The 13,695-nt window shown below is 46.4% G+C and overlaps 1 protein-coding gene across 5 annotated transcripts; it reads left to right on the top strand.

Moving 5' to 3' along the window:
* The first annotated feature begins 707 nt into the window (after window positions 1–707).
* ikbkg (inhibitor of nuclear factor kappa B kinase regulatory subunit gamma) lies at window positions 708–13,055 on the top strand. Of its 5 annotated transcripts, none has more exons than XM_088623535.1 (16): window positions 708–962; window positions 2,100–2,280; window positions 3,034–3,275; window positions 3,621–3,713; window positions 5,221–5,343; window positions 7,699–7,863; window positions 7,988–8,064; window positions 8,274–8,348; window positions 8,491–8,626; window positions 9,019–9,134; window positions 9,665–9,817; window positions 10,223–10,313; window positions 11,016–11,159; window positions 11,247–11,383; window positions 12,004–12,089; window positions 12,364–13,055. In XM_088623535.1, the coding sequence occupies exons 2-16, from the start codon at window positions 2,118–2,120 to the stop codon at window positions 12,522–12,524; spliced, it is 1,962 nt and encodes a 653-aa protein (XP_088479661.1). In that variant the 5' UTR covers window positions 708–962; window positions 2,100–2,117; the 3' UTR covers window positions 12,525–13,055. The 5 variants fall into 5 exon arrangements, with proteins under 5 accessions (XP_088479661.1, XP_088479658.1, XP_088479663.1 ...); XM_088623532.1 differs by having other exon boundaries at window positions 3,034–3,290; XM_088623534.1 differs by lacking the exon at window positions 708–962 and adding an exon at window positions 1,207–1,726 and having other exon boundaries at window positions 3,034–3,290.
* The last annotated feature ends 640 nt before the right edge of the window (window positions 13,056–13,695 follow it).

Here is a 13,695-nt window from a genome sequence, read left to right as displayed (position 1 = left end):
CTCCGAGAGGCGGGACAGGCGCGGTGGCGGGTGACGCCGAGCGGAGGCGGTGTGGGAGGGAGCGCGGGGTTAAAGCAGCAGTTTTCACACATAAGCTGCAATTGCACTCTCACCGTAGGTCTTTGCATGTACCTCACACAAATTCGGTTCCTCTCAGACCCTCAGTTAATACTCTAACAGGCTCCGGATTATAAAACTGATAGAAGGGTCTCAGGATGCTGCCTTCAACGGGGTGGCTGGGCAGCCTGTTCCACTCCCCTGCAACCCTTCGAGTAAATGCATTCCCCCTGTTCCATCGACACGCAGTTTCCATTCGTTTCCTCTGGTCCGTGTTTCCTGTGGGATTCGTCCTTCGAGGTTCGGATACCTCCTCGGGTCCGCTCTCTACACTGCAGGAGTATTCATACTCTTATCTTTGTGTTAACCAAAAGTATAACAATGCGATTAAATATTATTTGTTGTCCTTTTTTAAATCAGGTATTAATCACATGCCAGTGTTATGACATCACACCGCTGCGAGTAAACGCGTGGGTTGTGTGAGGGGGAGAACAAACATTTACAAGAATAAATGGGCTGCATGTGTCGTATGTTATTCTAAGCAAACAGCACGGTAAATACAAACATGACATTTTAAACAAATTTGCGACTGCAGCCCCCCGCGAGAGCCGGTCCCTTCCCCTTTAAGAGCCTCGCGGCCAATGGGGCAGCTCGCGGAAGTGTAGGGCGCTGCGCGGGGCCGGGGATTTCCTGCGCGAGCTAGGAGCTGGGCCGGGGCGCCGGGACCGCGAGGACAGCGTGCAGCAAGCCGGGGCTGAGCGGCGCAGGCGCTGCAGAAAGCGAGTTCTGTTGCTCCATCTGCTGAAATTAGGCGACATGCGTTGAGCCCACGACTGTGCGACTTGTGAATCGGAGGCGGAAACGCGGACTGGACTCCCTTTAAATCTGCAGCTTATAGACCCGGGGTGAGTGTGGAGACCCGCCGGGGAGCAGGCTTACGGAGCCGAGCTGTGATACATCTCTCCAGGAGTATCTGCACAGCCCTGTCTCGGCCCTAAATCCGGGACAACTCTAACGCAGAGCTCCGCCCTGCCCTTCAGGGTATGGCAGGAGGGGTCTGAAGCGGTTCCGACCCGCAAAGCAGCTCCTCGGATCCTCAGATCTGAACGTCACTACCAGAGCAGAACAGAAGAATTAAAATTCTCACGACTTGCAGAGCTCGCTCTGCCGGACGTTGTATTAATGTGCAGGGACTCCGCCGACAGTGTTTACGGTTTCCCGAGGTCCAGCACGCTGGTTCAGATTGTTAATATCCCCAACCATAGTTCAAAATAAATACACCCGAGAAGTATCCTGGGTGTGTTTAGTTGTGAAGCGACGTGCGAGACCACGAAGGGTTAATATCGCCAGAGAAGTCGCCCGGCCGCGTCACCCCGGCCCCTCCCTCCATCGACTGCAGCGAAACTGAAAGCGGCTGTTCAGCCGGGGCAGATTCAGGAAGATAGGGCTCGGGCGAACGGGACCTTCCCGTGGATCGGAACCGGCCGGGGACGCGGCTGCTCCGCTGACACTGTAGCGGGCGGGTTCTGGTTCGGCTCCAGCGTCTGGACTCTGAGCAGGGGCTGGCACTGTGCTCGGTTCACACTGCATAGCCTACGACACAGCTTGATCGCATTGATTTCTGACTTTTTCTTCAAGGGTCTTTTTTAAACGTTCACGAGCGGTAAAGGTAAACACTGGACCCCTGGTTACTGTTCAGTTTTCATAATCTGGTTACCACGAGGGCTGTTTCTGTGGTCTGCTAAACCGTAATTTTAACAAGATCCCTTCTCTCGTGTGTGGTTTGATATTCTCTTAATGCATAATATTGAAAGGGTTTGGGTTCGTTTTAAAGATTAAAACTGCTTCTTGTGTGATGGGGAAGCAGAGTCGCTTTCAGAATCTCTTTAACTTGGGTGGGAGCCCACTTAATAACTGTTCAATAAAATACTCATTTTTGCAAGTCATGGTCTTGGTTAGTTTTAACAAACCAAGTCAGTGTCTTTGTACTTATCAACAGGAGAAGCGATTGACTAATGAACTCTGTGTTGCTGTTTGTTCAGTTACAGCGTGTGGAGACCATGGTCCAGCCCAAAGGCCTCATGGGTAACGAGCTGAAGTCAGACATGATTGGTGGAGACGGGTCGATGGGGCTGCGGGGTCAGGGGTCGACACAGATCCCCCCAGAGCTGGCGGGCAACGAGATCGTCCAGAGGCTGCTGGCAGAGAACCAGGACCTGCGAGGTACCAGCACTCTGCCCCCGATCTGTGACATTGATCAGGACCCCAGGATAAAATACATTAAACTTGCGAGTGCAAAGTCCTTCGACTGTCGGTTCTATCGATCATTGACTATGACTGAGTTGTCTGCGTACAGCTCTGTTACTACACTTACTGTCTTCCCGTGCTGTTCAGGTCTTTGGTTAAATTTCCGACTGCCCTGAACACCAATCACGTGACTCCTGCCCTGTGTGGCACTCAAGCCCACACAGCCTTGGAGTCTGGGCTAAACACAGTCCCCCTGAAACTCCCCCCTGCTCGTTGTTGAAGGAATCGCTCACTTCCTGTGTGGTGTAGAAAGGCAGCTCTGCTGCACTTCAGGGGTGAATGAAGTGGGTCCCCTCTTATATGTGAGGTGCTTTGGATTCCTGTGGAAAAGCACAATTAACACTATTATATTGGAAATAACAATAGGCTTCTCCTTCTTTGAAGCTCCAAAGCACATGTATATTAAAGTGTCAAGAACTTTAGTCCATCAGAGCTTGCACTGTTCCTGTGTAGAGTGTGACTCTTGTCAGTGTCGAGCTGAACTGTAACAGATCTCGGTGTAGTAGCCTCCACTGTTTTGGGTTTTGCGAATCTCTGGAAAATTAATAATTCTGTGTATACCAAAGGAGTTTTTTCTAAAATTAATTGAAAATCTTCCTTTAGTATGGTCTTCTCTTTTTACTCCTTTTCTGCTTGCTGAACTGGATTTTTCTTTCCTGTGCCGGTCAGATGCTATCAGGCAGAGTAACCAGGCGCTGAGGGATCGCTACGAGGAGATGCTGAGTTTCCGGCTGAAAAACCGCCAGGAGCGCCAGTTTCTGATGGAGAAGTTCAGAGAAGCCCGGGAGCTGGTGGAGCGGCTCAGCAGGGAGAACCATCTCCTGCAGGGGCAGCTGAACCGCCATCTGCTTCAGAACCAGAACCACACTCTGAGCCAGAACCCCAGCCCATCTCCCCAGAGCAGCCGCCAGGTACCCAGTCCTGAGGTGTGCAGATGTTTCAGCTGCAGATTAATATCTAAAATACTTTGTTGTGGTGATTAAAGTTAGAAACTGCTGGAGCTTCTTGGTTTCTTCATTAAATATAGATGGGTCTAATAGCTAGAGTAACAGGAAGTCTCTCCTTACCTGCAATTTAGGCTTTCGCCTATCTTGGTTACTCCCACGGTTGAGTGTTCATCAGGGTGCATCCTGGGGGGTCGCAGGCCTGGAGCAGCTGAGCTTGACATTCCTGCTCACTCCGTATATTTCCAGTTGCCGGTGTACTGTGTGCAGCCCTGCTCAGGAGCGTGATGGTGTCTGTGTTGTGTTTTGCAGGAGAGCCTGGACAGTAGCTCAGAGGAGGGGGTGCTGGAGGCCGGAGTGAAGGCAGCGAGGGAGAGGCAGCCAGAAAGCCCTCCTCAGAGCATGGTGAGATGCCTCCCGGCCGCTCCAGCGCCGACTAACCTGCACTGCACGAGCCGACGCTGTGCTGATACTGCACTCACACTGCCATTGCACTAACCACACTGAGACTGAGCCCCAGAGCTGATCACTGATTCACCGGGTTAGTGCTGTAACACGCACTGGACTAATACTGCTGAAGTATGAACAGACTCCCATTGAGCACAAGTTTTATTTTAGGTTGTATGAGTTGCAGTCTCTCACATAGAGCTGCCCCAGTTACTAGAAATTTTATTATAAAAGAAAAACATTTTCAAGAGTACAATAAGTTAAAGTCCTAAGTATATCAGTTTAAATAAATAATTTATAAGTACGGTTTGTGCTATAGAGTCTGCAGCTGACGAAACCTGAAATGAATGACTGAAAAGGGAGTTTATCAGTGATCGCTGTGTCGCTGCACTGACTCCCAGTCCGACTGGTGCAGCAGCCTCATCTCTATTCAGTGTTGCTGGACTGATGGTCAGCTGAGTGATTAAGAACCTGCCAGACCTCAGTTCCTTCAGTGATGCTGCAGCTGTAGAAAACTTTCATGTTTAAGAGTTTGTTTTTGGAATAAAGACTCCAGGAGGAGAGAATTGAAAAGGTTCCTCCCACCGGGAAAAGAGCTGGATTGTTATTCATTCTACCTGGAGTATTTTATGAAATATAGCATTGACTCCCCTCGGAGTCAGGGCAGCCCAGCCGGGCTCTAGAGCAGTCCTGGGGGCTGGTGTGTACAGCAGTGGTGTAACCAAGCACAGGATGTCTTTTCCTGTTGGCAGCTCTCTGACCAGCTGCCTGCATTAATATGGGGTTTGCTCGTGGTACAAAATCAAAGAAAAGGCCTTTGAATCTTTCATAATGAGTTGTAACATTGAGAATAATGAATGCAAACGAACAGAGGAGAGGAAATGAACTCTGCTTGGTGCTCCTGAGTGCTGTGTTTGCTCGCTGTTGTCTTCTTGATTCGGGGTGTCGGAATCAGTTCCTGAAGGAGCCCAAAGTCTCGGCTTTTGTCCTGCTGAGCCTCTTGGCTTAGTGAATGTGACAGGCTTGGTTAGTGGAGGAAAAAGGGCACTTCTGTCCTTGGCTGAAAAGGATTTGTAACATTCTGTCGTGAATCATTTTTATACAGTTTTATCCAGCAGAGCCAGATGTACTTCTTGGACCTTGTTGCCCAGATAGTATTCTAAATATCACTCAAGCAACACATGAAGATCTGAGGAGAAGAGGTTTATTGGTCCAACTTGAATTGACACCCATTCAGTTAAACCAAATACTAGTTCAGTTATTGTAATTCGGAGGTTTGAATTGAAATGAAAGCCCTAGATCCCCAGTGCCCTGGGAACTGAGTTTGACTCCCCCCATGAGCTAATCAGTCAGCAGGGGGCTGGTTGAGCCGTCACAGCCTCTCCTTTCTTTCTTGCTTGTGTGACTGCGAGCACTCCTGTTGAGCCAGAGGTCTGTGAGTAAGTCTGTGTGTGTGTGTACTCAGGCTCTTTCCAGTGCGTCCAGCTCAGTGTGCTCCCAGGGCACTGTCACTCAGAGCCTGTTCGACAGCCTCTCCTCCGAGCCCGAGCAGCCCGACTGTGGGGAGGCCGAGAGAGTGCGCAGCCAGGTGAGACACACGGGCACGGCAGGGAGGCCGAACCCTGCCAGACCCCTTCTCTTTCGAGGCATGGTCTCAAGATCAACCTGTTGTGTTTGGAAGAATGTGCCCTTTCTACAACAAAACAAAATCAAGATGATGTTTATTATGGTTCAATTAAAAGAGTTTCCTGAAAAGAGCTTGGCTTTTAGAGAAACAGTCACATGTGGCAAAACCTCACTTTAGAATCATTTACATACGAACAGCTGTAAATGAGAAGAGGCCATTCAGCCCCTGTTAGTGATGTTGGTGATCTGCATACAAAATACTTGCACTTGTCTACGTGAAGTATCACCTGGCAGATGGTTTTACAGTCTTACTTTGGTAACTTCTGTGGTAATATGATTAGTTTCCAACCCTATACCAGGATTCAGATTTCTGATTTGAATTGGGAAGAACAGTAGTCCTACTACAGGTCCTTCTGAGACTCCACTAACCAGCCCACTTTGAACATCCCCCTTATCTGTACACTGCTTTCTGTTTCACTTCATCTCAATCCAAACATGAGTTTCCTTGAATGCTTAGGGCCCCTAATTTGAGAATTCAACCTTAAGAGTGTGTTTATCGAAAAACATCATAAAATCTCAATACACCATATCATTGGCGCTGTGCATATTTATTGCTGCTGTTAATTATTAAGAAAATACCTTCCAAGTTGGTTAGGCAATATGTATCTTTTCTAAAAACTATTTTTACTGTGTATTATGATCCATATAGGATATTTTCTAACTAAATTCAAATTATTATGCCCTTAACTTTACAGAACAGAAGTCAGATATTTGGCTTGTAATTATTCTTTGCCACCCTTCAACCTTGTCACCCAACCCGATGTAGGCTGGGTTACTACAAGGACACTTTTACGGTGTGTGGTTACTGGTACTACAGTTATTGTTTTAAAGAATTTGTAAATACTATTAAAAAGAAACAAAATTATTAAGAATGTAATTTGCCTTCTACTCTTTTATTACACATCTGTGTTCTCTAACTGTACTTGTACATCTTGCTTGTATGTCTTCAGAACAACTACAGTATTCCAAAATTACATGTATCTACAGCATCTGGAAGACAAGTTAGACTCTGGCTGCACTGCAGTCCCAGCCACACCATGTATTGCCATGTGTTTCAGGCTTTCTAGTGTAAACTGAAAACTCCTGCAATTCTGCCTCGTTTTGAGTATATTTGAGGATATTTTCATGAGCAGTTGATGAGTTAATGTCATATATACTGTTTTTGCAATTGTGCATAATATAGGTTGTGCGATGACTGTAGCAGTAAAAATTGAACAGATCAAACTGCTGTGTAAGGCTGGGCTTATTTTGTATCCAGTCAATGTGGCGTCAAGATGAATAAGGCACTGTGCCTCTGAGATCGACATGGGTTTGAGTCTCTTTTGTAGTGTTAATATCCTTTGGCATATTTTTATACCAATGGTTGTGGGGGCGAGCTACCCAGCAATATTGTCAAAACCGATACCTTGGCATCTTTCAAGAAACATCTGGATCAGTGTTTATCAGATCAGTTTGTTTCTAACAACTAAATGGTCAAGTGGGGTTGAATGGCCTACTTTCATCTGTAACCTTACTTCTGTTCTTAAGGGCAAAGTACCCAACCCTACTCCCGAAGCAAAAAAGCCCACTGCCACTGGCATCTTAACAAGCCAGGTGCTGGGCTCCTGCTGCCTCAGGGTTATATTTACAAGTATTTTTGTTTTGCTGGAATGTAAACATGGTTTTCTGTTTATTCTTTGGTTTATAATTACAAAATGAGATGACTAGACTCCAGTTATCACCAATCCCAGAGCAAAACAGTTAGTTTGGGTAATAAGTCTAGACTTGTTGCTATACTCTTTTTCTGTGAAACTGTCTCTTAAGAGTTTACTGGAAAAACAGTGTAATGCAGCACAGCTGGGATTTGAGGCACCTCCTGTGAAATCTCCTGTGGCAGAGAGCATCCTAATGGATTAGAGATCCCGGATGTGTATGTTTTCAGTGGTTTAGCAGGGCTTGAAAGTTCTGCCCCTACCCAGTGTCCAGGCGTAGTGAGGACACCGTGTCCGGTGTCCGGAGGACGTGGTCCTGCCTGAGCAGGCATGATGGGACCACACTGGAAGATGTTTTTCTACCCGTGTCTGGTTGACTCTGTGTATCTTCAGGTTTTATGTACCATTTCCCAGTGGACAAAGATCTCACTAGAACTGTATGATTAAGGAAATAAAGTGAGCAGTGACCGAGAAGGACAGTGTGTTCATGTTCTGAGATGCAATTTAAGTTCTCAGTCTTCTGCATGTTTCTTTCCTTGGCCTCTCTGCCCTCTCCCCTTGTCCAGCCCAGTGAAGGAGCAAACGCATTCCTGAAGCTGCTGAAGGCTCACAAGGAGGAGCTGGAGGAGTCGCTGAGGGAGCTGAGGAGACGCAATCAGCTGTTGGAAAAGGAGAAGGAGGAGCTGTTAAGTGCCAATGTCCAGCTGCAGAGTGAACTGACCCAGATTAAGGTGCATTTGTACAGCAGTACTGTTACTGTCAAAGACAGCAGCCCTGTTTAAATGTTTCATTTAATAATTACTCAAGTTGACATAACCCCATTTGTGTTTCTCCTCATGTTGCTGTGCTATGCAGGACAGCAGGGAGCCTGAAGGGGGCAGTGAGGAACCCCAGGGCACAGTGACCCAGGAGAGACTGCAGAGGGCCAACAGGTATAGAGCACCGACTCTTTAGTCTCACTCGGATCTCTGTCGCCATAAACCTTGTTCTTTGGAAGGTGAAAGGGATTATAATTCTGTATTGTCAAAAAAAATAACTAACATGCAATGATATTGTTAATTAAAACTCCAAAAATATATGTCGGTATCATGTCACAAGAAAGGCTAACTGAGTTGTGCGAATGCTGTTGTCTGTGCCTCAGTGCTGATGAGACGGGCTCGGAGCTGCGCAGGAAGGTGGCCCAGCTGTCGGAGCAGATCAGCATCACAGACGCCAGGTAGGGTGCATGCGAAGGGGAGGGGTGTGCTGCTGGAAAGAGGGGGAAAGAAACAGTTTCGGCCGTGGAGCCTTCCTTGTGTGTGTTACAAATACTGTGAATGAGTACAGTGTGTGCCTTTGAATGCACTGTCTGCAAACAGGAAAGAGCAGTTGGAGACTGAGTTGCATGCTAAGATTGAGGCCTTGAAGATGGCAGAAGCCCGGCTGGAGCATTCGGAAACCTTGAGGAAACAGCGGGATAGGGATCTGCAGCTCGAGAGGGAGCAGAGCCTGCAGGTACAATGTGACACTTGTGCCTGTGATCACCCGACTCATGGCTGAGCCGGTCATCAGTCATCTAGCAAATGAAAAAAGTAAGGCTTTCAGAAATTGTGTAGCTTCTGTGGGCTAAACAGTTTGGGATTTAAAGATTTTAATAAAAGTGCAGTGGGATTCTCATTTCTTCATCTGGAGGACTCGATGCTCTTCTGGCATTTACCATAGCTGAGCACTAAGCAGTTCAATTAGACTGTGATGAGTTGTGATGGTGAAGTAGTGAATAATGGTTGCCAAGGAGATTCTTTCGGACCTGGAAGGATTCAAGTTGAAGTTTTGTGTCTTTGTGCTGTTCCATGTGTCTGTGTGTCTGCGAAACCTTGGTGACTGAGAGTCTGTGTGCTGTCTCCCAGCTCTCGAAGGACAGCGAGTCTGTGAAGGCCCAGGTCACGTCTCTGCTGGCAGAGCTACAGGAGAGCCAGAGCTGCCTGGAGAAGAGTGAGCGGGAGAAGGACATGATGGAAGACAAGTAAGTCTGCATGAATAATCTCTGCAGTTTCACTTCTTTATGACAGAGAAGTAGAGTAACTCACTGTTTCAGAGGGCATCTTCCCTTCAGTTAACATGTACATGTGATAGTAGCACTCCATTACTGTGTGGTGGAATCCAGACTGCAGAATTTATGATTGTTTTTATTTTATTTCAATGGCAGATGAACATTGTCGTGATTTCAGACAGTGTTTAGTGTGGTTGTATCTATGTAGAAACAGCACATCATCTGTCAGCTGTTTGTATGTGTGAAGACACAAGTGGAAACTTGTTAAGCGTGATTCAGTGCTGATACTAGAAAATGGTTTTGCACAGTGAGTTATTAATGCGGGGAATGGATTGCCAACCCACGTTGTGGAGGCTGATACGCTGGGATCTTTCAGAGTTCAGCTTGACGCGGTGATAGAATCACTCAGTGAACAGGAAGATGGAGAGCTGTGATGGGCTGAATGGCCTGTTTGCGTCGTAAGATTTTCTTATGTTCTTATGCGTGTGCATGTGCATGTCCAGGCTGCGCAGGACGAGCGAAGCGCTGCAGTCTTTGGAGAGGGAGACGGAGCAGATGAAGAAGCAGCACAGTGTGGCCACTGATCAGCTGAGGCTGCAGACACAGAGCCTGGAGTCAGCGCTGAAGACAGAGAGACACATCGTCACCGAGGAGAAGTGAGTCAGCTGTGCAGTAGAGAATGTAACAGTGCGTTTTGTAGCTCTACAGCAACATGTATCTGCCTTCTGGAGCTGTTTTCAAGCTAAATCTTTCAAGATGGTGCACGGTAAAAATACAAAGCAGTTATTTTGTGGTCATGTCAGTCCATTTTCAGTTTGTGTTAAAGGACTCAACGCTGATTATTTTGAATGCAGTTTTGAAAAGGTTTTGCAAGACTGCATGAGAACCACATAACCTTCACTGCGATGAACTTCACAGTCCAGTGCAGCACCACAGAAGAATGCAGCAAGCAGCCACATTGGTTTCATTACCTTCTGTCTTAGACTACTGTTATCCCTGCTGTCAAGTGCTTTGTATTTTCGTGTCAGTCGCTCTGTCTCCACTCTCCCCCTCTGTTGCAGGCGGAAGCTGGCTCAGCTGCAGCATGCCTACACCCAGCTCTTCCAGGACTATGACATGAGACTGAAGAACGAGACAGCTGCCAAGCAGCGGGTCTGTCAGCACTCTCGCCCATTTGTCTTGCTGCATGATTGCTGCCTGTTTTTTATTCGCTCAGTGCTGTCAGATTGAAATGTTGGAGCATTCTTGTACTGTAAAATTGTCCAGATTTCCCATAAATGCTCTGCATACTGGGTATAGTCCTTTAATTACTCAGTAGTATTTTTATGTTCCAGGTTGTCATGATGTGTATACATCCACATTTATTAAAGGTTATTAAATGATAAGGTATAACATACTCGATGGTAAGCCTTTGATGTGCAACATATCGCTTAAGAAACTTTTGTGGATGATGGATGTTGTCTGTATGTTAAGGTGGCTTGGTTTTGTTAGTTTTAATGTGTTCTGTATTTTTCTACAGCAACACAAAATCATTTTTATCGATCAAATCTCAATGAACAATCTTGCAGCACTGTAGCAAGAAAAAAATATAAAATGTAATTCCTCCCTGAATGATTTTGTTTCTTTGTTGACAAAATTAAGTTCCCTGTTTAGGAACAGCTGTGGTATAAGTATCAGCCCTTTGCATGAGCACCTGTGTTACCCCTTGCATGAAGCACAAGACGAAGTTGTTGGATTTGCCTGCTCTGTATTCTCCTCTGTGTCTTGATTGTGTTGTTCTGACGGCAGTGTAGTGCACTGCATTAGAGGAGGCTTAATCAGTCTGAAGGCTATAGTCTGCCTCTCTGTGTCCAGGGTGCTGAGCTGGAAGACCTTGCAGCTCAACTTCAGGAGGCAGAGAGAGCTCTGGCTATGAAGCAGGACCTCATCGACAAGCTGAAGGAGCAGGTGGAGCAGCAGAGGGGAGCTCTGGAGACCGTGCCTGTTCTTACTGCACAGGTAGACTCGCTCAGAGACTCAGACACTCACTGACATTGAGCTGCTGGCAGGCACACACCCGCATTGAGTGACTGTGCTGTGTCCCAGGCGGAGATCTACAAGGCAGATTTCCTGGCAGAGCGCGAGGCTCGGGAGAAGCTCCATGAGCAAAAGGAAGCTTTGCAAGAGCAACTTGCCCAGCTGCAGGTGGACAGAGAGCGGTTGCTGGCGGAGGGGACGGCCAGGTCAGTGCTGTCTTGCACCCCATGTCTGCAGTAAAAACCTCTCTTCCAGTTTCATCTTCCTCTATGTTGTACAGGAACACCTGAAATTGAACACCTAATCCGTTGATGTCTTCATTGCTTTTTACCTTAATCCTGCGGTAGTTCAGGTAGGCAGCTGCGTCAGCATGCGTAGGCTACAAAGGAACAAGTAAAGGTTTATTCCCTGCTGAAAAGAGAAGAAAAGAAATGCAATGTTCCAGCTGTGGAGCCTTCTTTGGGTGACCCTTCCACACCCAAGGAAAGCTCCACAGCAAAAACATTTTCTTCTCTTTTTAGCATGGAATAAACTTTTACTTGTTCCTTTAATCCAGCAGTGTTTGGTTTGGATTATTTTAACATTGATGTACTTTAGTGTATTGGAACACGTGTACTCTCTGCAAGGGGAATTTACAGTGATGTGCACATAACATAAGAGTGGTTGTTGTATTAGCTGTGCGGAGCTCAAAGCCACTTTTATCCTGGGAGAATGGTTCAGACAGCATACAGACTGTCTAACAGTTTAATATAATGCAGTACAGGCACTTGAAGTGAACATTAGCACCCTACTGATTACACTCACAGTACTTGTCTCCCTCTTGCAGGGCCCGAATGGAGGAGATGCAGCAGAGACATCTGGATTACCACCACCAGCTCCCCCAGCAGCGGCCACTGCTGCCCCCTCAGCCTGGTATATTCACAACATTTCCTTCTTGACGTGGATGCTTGGTTGACAGCAGTGCAGTGAACTGGATTGAGTTGAAAAGCAATATTTTATTGTGTAGAGTGCCTGTTGGTTAAGCAACTCAAAGTAGGCAATTCAAAGTGCCTCTGATAAAGGTTCTCGTCCTTTTCTTCGAGGCTCTGGTGTTCATATGCTTCACTTATGTCATGGTTCCTTATTATCTCTCCCTTTCTTTCTTTTTCTCTTCGTGCCCCTATCTCCTGCCCCCCTCTGTGCCCAGGTTTCCCCGGAGCCACAGTGCCGTTCAGTCCCGCGCAGGACCTCTCCCTGCGGAGGCGCAGCATGACGGACGAGCTCCCCGACTTCTGCTGCCCCAAATGTCAGTACCAGGCACCCGACATGGACACCCTGCAGATCCACGTCATGGACTGCATACAGTGAGAGATGGGGAGGAGGCCAAAGGATTTCCTGAGGAATATTTTTACAAATTTTGCGAGAAGATCACGGAGTATATTTGAGTGTAAATACTTATATAAACTAGCAGTTAAATTCATACACCCATTAACTTTAATCCTCTGTGTGAATTTAGTTGTAAGAGTTTTTCCATAGTGGAGTTGTGTACTAAAAACGAGGTCTGTACGTGTTGGCAAGACAGGATTCTGTTCGAGTCATTCGTCAGGTGTGACAGAGGTTAGAATTGAGAGGGTGTGAGAAAGCCTCAAGTCATGGACCATTTAAGAACTCTTTGTGCATAACATGTCCATGTGTTGAAATATGCAATATTGTGAAGACTGAATTTGTATTTCTCTTACTATTCTTCATAGAGAACGTTTCTTCCACTGTGTTGCCATGATTGTGTCCTTTTAGTTCTAAGTGTCACTTGTTCACTCATTCTTCTGTTGATTTTGAATCATGGGTGTTCCTTCTATTTTTATTGTTTGAATTATTGAAACAGAGATTTGCTACAATACAGTATATTTGTCTTGGCTTCTTTTTTGGTTTTTATTGAACCTAATCTATTGCGCTGTCTATATCACATGGTCACATTTACAGGGTGTGTTTGTGATTTTTTCAGTGTGGTAGCAGTTTATGAACACAGAGCAGAGTGTTTTTAGTTGGCTCGTGTCATAATTGCATCAACTATAAAACCTATCTGACTGGTGATCGTGTTCATCAAAGCCAGTCCAGTCCGGGTCACCTTGTGCAGCTGCCAGGCCCACTGATCACCTCGCAGTGTCTGCCGATACCCCAACCCCTTCCTGCAGCCTTCCAGAAATACCCCCAAAATACGCTTGTGGACACATTTATTTTTATTAATCTCTCCTTGATTTATGCGAGGAAATAAGTAATTTCTGTATGAGGTTGTCAACAAAAACTACCAAAAATGCAACACAGATCGAATCCTTTCCTTACATTTGTAACCCTGCTTATGTTCCCAAAAGAGTCACTTTGATTTCTGCCAAACTTCCCATGTTTCTGATTTCATGTGCTGCCTTCCTGTGTGCTCTACACACTTGAGCTCTAAGACAGGCCTGATGTTTGCAGAATGCTGAACACATTTATAGTAACCGAAATCTTATACATGTTGTTATGCATATACAGTTGTGAGAAA

Source organism: Lepisosteus platostomus, chromosome 3, assembly GCF_059453375.1.
Source record: "Lepisosteus platostomus isolate fLepPlt1 chromosome 3, fLepPlt1.hap1, whole genome shotgun sequence".
Taxonomy (NCBI): Eukaryota; Metazoa; Chordata; class Actinopteri; order Semionotiformes; family Lepisosteidae; genus Lepisosteus; species Lepisosteus platostomus.
The sequence above is the reverse complement of the archived record's forward strand: the minus strand, read 5'-3'. Positions and strand labels throughout refer to the sequence as shown.

What these genes read in the sequence shown, in the direction of transcription:
- ikbkg (XM_088623532.1), top strand. Translation starts at nt 2,118, where the DNA reads ATGGTCCAGCCCAAAGGCCTCATGGGTAACGAGCTGAAGTCAGACATG. An exon ending in AAAGCCCTCCTCAGAGCATG is followed by an intron (nt 3,714 to 5,220) that starts GTGAGATGCCTC and finishes GTGTGTACTCAG; the next exon opens with GCTCTTTCCAGTGCGTCCAG. An exon ending in AGACAGCTGCCAAGCAGCGG is followed by an intron (nt 10,314 to 11,015) that starts GTCTGTCAGCAC and finishes CTCTGTGTCCAG; the next exon opens with GGTGCTGAGCTGGAAGACCT.